The sequence below is a fragment of the Cervus canadensis genome, chromosome 7, assembly GCF_019320065.1.
Source record: "Cervus canadensis isolate Bull #8, Minnesota chromosome 7, ASM1932006v1, whole genome shotgun sequence".
NCBI classification, from domain to species: domain Eukaryota; kingdom Metazoa; phylum Chordata; class Mammalia; order Artiodactyla; family Cervidae; genus Cervus; species Cervus canadensis.
Genome location: NC_057392.1, coordinates 21,317,949 through 21,325,473, shown reverse-complemented (window position 1 = coordinate 21,325,473; position 7,525 = coordinate 21,317,949). Strand labels below are relative to the sequence as shown.

General features: G+C 54.0%; 1 protein-coding gene across 1 annotated transcript; it reads left to right on the top strand.

The window, feature by feature from the left end:
• Positions 1-3,800: 3,800 nt before the first annotated feature.
• On the top strand, positions 3,801-7,263 carry CSTB (cystatin B). The gene is made up of 3 exons (XM_043474522.1): positions 3,801-3,962; positions 6,384-6,485; positions 6,927-7,263. Exons 1-3 carry the CDS (start codon positions 3,897-3,899, stop codon positions 7,053-7,055), a joined length of 297 nt encoding a protein of 98 aa, XP_043330457.1. The 5' UTR covers positions 3,801-3,896; the 3' UTR covers positions 7,056-7,263.
• Positions 7,264-7,525: the final 262 nt, after the last annotated feature.

The window sequence follows — 7,525 nt, the reverse complement described above, 5'->3', positions numbered from 1 at the left end:
ATTGAAGTGAATGGCCCCAGGGATCTACGTGAAGAGAGAGGAAACTCACACTCTTCCCCTGGCTCCAGTAAGATGAGAAGCTGTGGCCTCAAGCAATGAGACAGAGACCTCAGCATTTTTCAGGGCCTTTGGTAGAGAAAGTAATGCTCATTATGGGTGAGATTTATGTTTTTTTAGTTATTACACACAACAATAGTGATAACATCATCCCTTCATCCTAGGGCTCAGACACTGGACCCAAGCATTTTATGTTCATTAACTCACTTGGTGCTTAATTTAGACACAGAGAGGTTTAGCAGTTACTCCCACGCCACACAGCAGGTACACGGAAGGGCTGGATCAGCATTAAACTATTTGACCTTTTAGCCTGCCTTCCATGGCAGCTTGAAAACATGTCTGGACCCAAGCCTTCAGCAATAAAGCAACCCTGACTTCACAAAGCAGCATGAGATACTATGTTGTTGTTGTATCGTTGCTCAGTTATATCCAACTCTTTTGTGACCCCATGAACTGTAGCCCACCAGGCTCCTCTGTCCATAGGATTTCCCAGGCAGGAATACTGGAGTGGGTTGCCATTTCCTCCTCTAGGGGATCTTCCCAACCCAAGGATTGAACCCATGTCTCCTGCATTGGCAGGTGGATTCTTTACCACCAAGCCACCTGGGAAGCCCGGACACTGACTATACATACAGACAATGGCCAGACCACGTACATGCAACTAGAGAACTCTAACCCACAAACTCTGCAACCACCACCCAGAAGCCAGACCACAGCCTCTACAGCCACCAGCCAGGAACCTCACAAGTGAGCCATGACTGCCATCTTCTCTAATTTTTGCTCCTCCCCTTTCTAACCTAGGACAACCAGAGAAAGTCAAGAATGCCCTTGAAATTAATCACACAGGATCCTCAGCTTATAGCAAGCCTGCCCACAGCTTCTCCAGGCCTGGGGCACACCTAAGCTTTCCTCCTTTCTAATACAAGCTGTGCCCCCCTCTGCCTGCCTGGGAGGCTCTGCCAAAACCCAAGTCAAGGTGAAAGACCCCTGCTACAGCCAACTCTAAAAAACAGCCGTCCACAGGTGTGTTACCTTCCTACTTGTTTTTATTTTTAAAATAAAAACCATTGCTGAATGGGCTTTCTCTAGTTACAGCGAGTGGGGGTTACTCTCTAGTTGTGGCGAGTGGGCTTCTCACCGCGGTGGCTTCTCTTGTGGCAAAGCACGGTTTGTAGGGAGTGCAGGCTTAGTGGCTGTGGCCTGGCCCACCAGCTTAGTTGCTCCACAGCATGTGAGATCTTCCTGGATCAGGGATCGAACTTGCGTCCCCTGCATTGGCAGGCGGATTCTTAACCACTGAACCACCAAGGCAGTCCCCTCCTATTTGTAACAGGTGAGCACCTGCAGACCAGTCCAGCAGGAAGAGAGGGTCAGCACAGAGAGGCATCTCAAGGTGCGCCACACCCAACAACCCCCATCCCCCCTCTATAGAATCGCAAAAGGCACAGAACTGCTTTCCTTGCCCTTCTTGCTCATTATTTTCTGATGTTTTGTTTTCAACACAGAGTTTTCCATTTTTATGGGGTCAAAACTGTGTCTCATTCATTTATTAAATTAAGAATTACAGGAGTCTTGAAATGGAGTCCTGTGACTTCAGAGTCATGCCCAGGTGTCTCTCTTATCTTGCCTGCTTGTCCTAGCCAGACCTGTTCCATCACATTCTGTCTAATCAATAAAGAGTAGTGAAGGTCAGGGGCCTGCCGCCAGAGTCCCAATCAGCATCACTGATTATGTGCTGCTCTGAGTCATCTTCCAGGTAAGATAACCTTTTACAGAGTACACTGAGACAGCCCAGGGTCACAGACTACCAGATCAAAGACATCCAGGCCATAAATGATTAAGACAATAACCCCAGGGTATTCCCTGGTGGTCCTGAGGCTAAGACTTCACACTCTGCAGAGGACGTGGGTTCAACTTCTGATCGGGGAAATTAAGATCCTAAGTGCCAGGCAATGTAAAAAAAAGTTTCATTTCAAGGATACCACCTGTTTTTAATGATCTTTTATTTATTCATTGGTAGGAGTTCTTTATATATTCTTATCAGATATGTGTAATGAGAATATTTATCCCAGTGGGTGGTTCATCTTTTCATTCTTGAAAAACTGTCCTTCAATGAATAGTTCTTTCTTTCCATTAAATGCAAATGATCAGTTAAAAAAAAATAAATAAAAACTGCTGACTCAGAGACTTCCCTGGCAGTGCAGTGGCTAAGACTTTGCCTTTCAATGAAAGGCTGCATGTTCAACCCCTGGTTGGGAAACAAAAATCCCACATGTCTTGCAACCTAAAATACAAAACATAAAATAGAAGCGATATTTTAACAAACTCGATAAAGACTTAAAAAAAAAAAAAAAAAACACAACTGCTCACTCAGACCAAGGAGGGTGGACCTGAGGCTGTCTCCCCGTCTCTTGCTTTGCTGGTGTTAAAGTGCAGCTCTCTGAGCTTGGGCCTTTGCTGGGTGTCAGCTTCTCCTTCCCTACCACCCCAGGGCTCAACCTCACCTGACCTCCCATGCTTCCCTGAACTTACAGACCAGGCTCTGCCCTGGCACGTCCCAGAAAGGCTCCTCTCCCCACACACCTGCTCACCGGCAGCTCCCACTAAGGCTCCACGCTGGGCCCCCAGGAGGCAGGGCTGGCCTGCACCTGCAGAGTCAGCCCCCAGGGGTGGAGGAGGCCCAGCGCCCACTGAGGGGCAGCTGGACCTTTCTGATAGGCCAGTCCTGTCCAGACAGCTCCCAGCACAGCCCCACCCTGCCCCCAAAAGACAGGGACCCTTTCTTTCCTGGATATTGCTGCTGCTGCTGCTGCTGCTAAGTCACTTCAGTCGTGTCCGACTCTGTGCGACCCCATAGACGGCAGCCCACCAAGCTCCCCCGTCCCTGGGATTCTTCTATTACACATACTCTAAATCCTAAGCGAAACGGCCAGAACTAAACCCTTTACTAACGCCCTCCGCATGACCCCCACCCAGGCCTGAGGCCCTGGGAGTCATCGCCTCGCCGCCACTGGACTCCTTTGTGCCTCTTCTGACCGTCCACGTCAGCCCTTCACCCTGCCCTCGCGTCACACGCCCATGGTGGGCACAGCAGACCGGCACAGGTGGGGCGCTGAGCCAGGCCTGGGGATGAGGGGCGCCGGGCAGGGGCTTCTATTACCCTCTGCCCTGGGCAGCTCTCAGGGCCAGCTCCCCGCTCCTCTGCGAACACAAACACTTCTCATTTCAAGACCCATCACTGTCATCGCAGACACCGGGTCAAAGTGTGGGCACCTGGAAGACAACACAGGAGAGAGGGTCTGGGGCCCCTGAGTGGCCCGCGAGGCCGGGAGGAGGCAGGCTGCACCATTTCCAGCCCGCGTTCTGCCCGGCTCGGGACGCGGAAACCTAGACGAGACCACCGCTCAGCGACCACGCCGGCGGGACTGGGACCACCTCTCTACCCGGACCCTGCAGGCCGCGCCCCCGCCCACACCCTCTGGCTCAGCCGCCTGGGAGGACGACACCAAACCCCGGGAGGGGGGACAGCCCTACAGCACACGACCTTTGGTCCCGAGACGGTGCCCACCGGGGGTCCCGAGCTGCGGCCGTGCTCCTGCCCACCTCAGTCCGCACTGACCAGGACGGCCGGTGCTCTAGTCCCTTCTGGGACGCCCTGCACCCCATTTCCGGTCCCAGGTCCTCCCCGCCCGCCGCGCGCTGTGGTTTCGCCCGCACGTCACCTGACCGCCGCGCCAGGTCTGGGCGCTGGACTCCGCTCGACCACTCCCGCAAGTGTCTGCTGCTTCCGTGTGACTGCCGCCTGGTGTCCGCACGCTCCCGCCCCGCCAGCCGCCAAGATGATGTGCGGAGCGCCTTCCGCCACGCAGCCGGCCACGGCCGAGACCCAGGCTATCGCCGACAAGGTTCGGGCTGCGTGGGGCGGATGGGGTCCTGGGGGCCGGGGGCGTCCGCGGGCATCCCCGCTGGGACGGAGGCGCTGCCCCCGAGCGCATCCCGCCGTGAGCCGGGCTGGACGCAGGTGGATGCACCTCCCTGCCTGCGAAGCTCTGTGGTGCGGAGGTGTCCCCTGGATTAGGGGGCGCGAGGTGACAGGGAATAGCACTTAAAGAGCAAAGGATACGACAGGAGGGGTGAGGTCCCCATGAGTGAGTCTGGGGGGTCAGGGTCCCAGGCGTCCGAGACTCTGGCTGGACTGAGTGTAGCCCTTTTTGTGAGTTTGAAGTGGTCTCCAATAAAAAGTTTAGAAACAGGAAGTAGCTGAGTCGAGGAGGCAGAGCCCGGTTCAGATCCTAGTCAGCTGTCCAGCCCTGTTTCCAGAAAAACACTTAACCGGAGGATCAGGTTGGGGTGGGATGAGCTGGGCCTGTCCTGCCTGTCATTGCAAGTAGGGCCCAGGAGGCTCGAGTTCTGATAAGAAGAGACTGAAGACAAGCTTTTGTCCTTTAATCTTCCTTCATGGCTGCTGCCTCCTAAACCTCAGCCATGAGCTCAGCCCAGTCCTCTCTCCCGCGGTTGGGACCATCTGACTGCGTAATGGAAGGGGCTGAGTCAGTCTCCTGAGACCTGTGAAAAGGAGGAATTTGCTGGGACTCCCAGAAGAGCCAGATAGGAGGAGATTCCTAGCTTTTCCCCTGTGGCCACTCAGAGAGCCCAGCCCTCCCCGCCTCTTCCTGGGACTCCAGGCCGGAGAATCCCTGCTGGTCACCTGAGCTTTGAATGAGTGTGAACGCCCTCAGGAGACGAGAGTTTCTGTCACTAGGGCCTGCACTTGGGGTCCATCCCTTGAGAGTGGACTGTCCTCACTGCCCCTGGGAACAAGGAGGCCGCCCGTGTGCTGGGTGGGCTGTGTGAGGGGCAGGGGCACCATCCGGTGACCTTTTGTACTGGAGCTTTCATGAACAGGTGAGGAGAAGTGAGGCCAGAGACAGACCTGTACCCACCACATCCAGTCCTATCCTAGGGCCTTCCCTGGCTCTCTGCCCACCTGGTCACTCTGGTCTGGGAACTGCCAGCTTCCTAGTGACCGGGGCCTTCTGAGCTTTCCTTGGCTCCAGTCCAGCCCATCTTTCTCCTGGTTGGAGCTGTGTTGGTGAGCTGCCATCCTGCAGGCCTCCGCCTCCCCTGCTCCACCACCTCCACCTGGGCTTCTCCCCAGTCCCCGCACAGAGTGGGGCTCTCCTGCCTCCACTCCTGAAACAGGTGATTCCATCCCAGACCCCCAGGAGGGTCTGCGGGTGTCACTTGCCCCTCCCTGGTCAGGTAAACTGTCTGAGGGTCAATTTCCTGTGCACCTAGAAGGAACAGGGGCTACACAGGTGAGTGTCCAGCCGAAGGTGGGCACTGGCCCAGGGGGACACACCCAGCTGATCGCCTGAGAGCCCTGGCAGACTCAGAGGGAGCAGGCAGCCAGATTCTCACCACCTGACCCTCTCTCTGATCCTTCCCTCCACTTCACTCACAGGGAGCACCCCTCCCTGAAGGCCTTTGTCAAGTGACTCACTGGCAAGTATGATGGTGATCCCCTTGGCTCTCCAAGCAGCACACTCCGGGTCTTAACTGAACTCCTCCGACCCCCACAACAGGTCTGAGGATTCCGGGGCAGTCAGCAAGCTCCTGGCCAGTAGTCCAGACAGCAGCCTGAGCACTTGGAAACTAGCTTAGGTTTTCAAGTCAGACAAAACAACCTGCTCTCCCCTTCCTCCTTAAAAATTCTCAGTTCCCCAAAGGCCAACACCCTGGAAAAGATGACTGATCTGAGAGTATGATTAACATCTGACACCAAAGATCAGACACAGTCTCTGCCCAAAGGCCCTGTATCCTAGAAAGACCATCTAAAGATGCAATAAAGCATTTTTTTCCTACAAAAGTGCTTTATCTGCTACATATTCTGTCATAGAAGAAATTGGGATTACATAAGAGAATTAAGGCACATCAATAAGATGGAAGATTAAATTTAACATTAAATTTTAACATATTTAAATGTTTTAGTTTTCAGAGAGTAATTAAAAACTATATACTCTTTCAAATGAAGGTTTGAGTAAAAATGGTAAACAAGGTACGAGCTTATGTACACTGTTGTAACTATGAGAATATAAACTATCCATGTCTGGAAAAGAAAGGGCTAATGATACAGGCAAATGATATCATTGAAACCTCAGCAGAATTAAACAACTGTTTTCTGTACTTGAAATCAGGGCCAGCATTTTAATCTGTCTGCTCAGCTGTGAAGAACAGACGTGCTCTAGAAAGTGTGTAGAATGTGGGCATTAGAGTTCAGCTGTAACAGGTGAGCTCACCTGTCTCTCCCTTCTCCCGTTCCCCAGGTGAAGTCCCAGCTGGAGGAGAAGGAGAACAAGAAGTTCCCAGTGTTCAAGGCTCTGGAGTTCAAAAGCCAGTTGGTTGCTGGGAAGAACTACTTCATCAAGGTGGGGTGTCCCCCTCAAAGTAAGGTCGAGCCTGAAGTGGGAGCTCACAGGTGCCCAGGGCAGGGGTGCTCAGCACAGTCCTTTGGCAGCCCTCAGCTTCAGGGCTTTGGTGGCCGTCTGAAATGAGCATGCGGGTGCAAGCATGTGTGTGTGTGTTTGCACATGTGTGCTGCAGCTGCCTTGGAGAAGAGGACCTAGCCTCTCGGGTAACTGACGGCTCTGCTGGAGTGAGTATGGATGAGGGGTGCTGGCTGGGCACCGAGGGCCTCCCCTGTACTTGAAGAAGGGAAGTTGGGAATGTCCTCAGCCCAGTCTCTGGGGACATAAAGAGATGTAGCCTCCGGGCATCCAGGGCCTTCCTGCCCATCCAGCCAAATCCAGCGAATCAGGGGGACGTGGGGTCAGAGGCCCCACCTGTCCCTCACTGGACTCTCCTTTCAGGTTCAAGTGGACGAGGATGACTTCATGCACATCCGAGTGTTTGAAAGCCTCCCGCACGAGGGCAAGCCCGTGGCCTTGACCAGCTACCAGACCAACAAAGGCAGGCATGACGAGCTGACGTATTTCTAGGCTCGATTTTGCAGTCCGTCGCCCACGTGGGTCTCTCCTCTGCAGGCCTGTCTGGGACCAGACGCGGTGCCCCTTGGGGTGGGGTGGTGTCTCTGCTGCCTGCTTTCACTGTGTTCGTTTTTTTCTCCCAATCCATGATGTTAAAGAAATTTCTTTCGAGGAGGGCTTGTGTTATCTTTAAATAAACTGTGTTTTCTGTTTTCACAAATTGTCTCTGTTGGGGTTTGTTTCTTCATCTGAAGCTCCGATCACAGTAGAGAAGGGTCAGCAGGTGAGAGGTGGCCTGGGTGGAGCCCCCACTGGGCCTCCTGCAGCCTGAGCCCCCTTCCCTGAGGAGCCAAGGAGGGGGAGAGGGTGGCCCAGGTGACGGTGGGCGGGTGGCACACCCAGGGTCCCGGGAGCCTCTGCTCTAACCACAGCTCCACACGCCGGCATGGTGACGCTGTGTCGTGGCTCCAGGTCTCAGAACC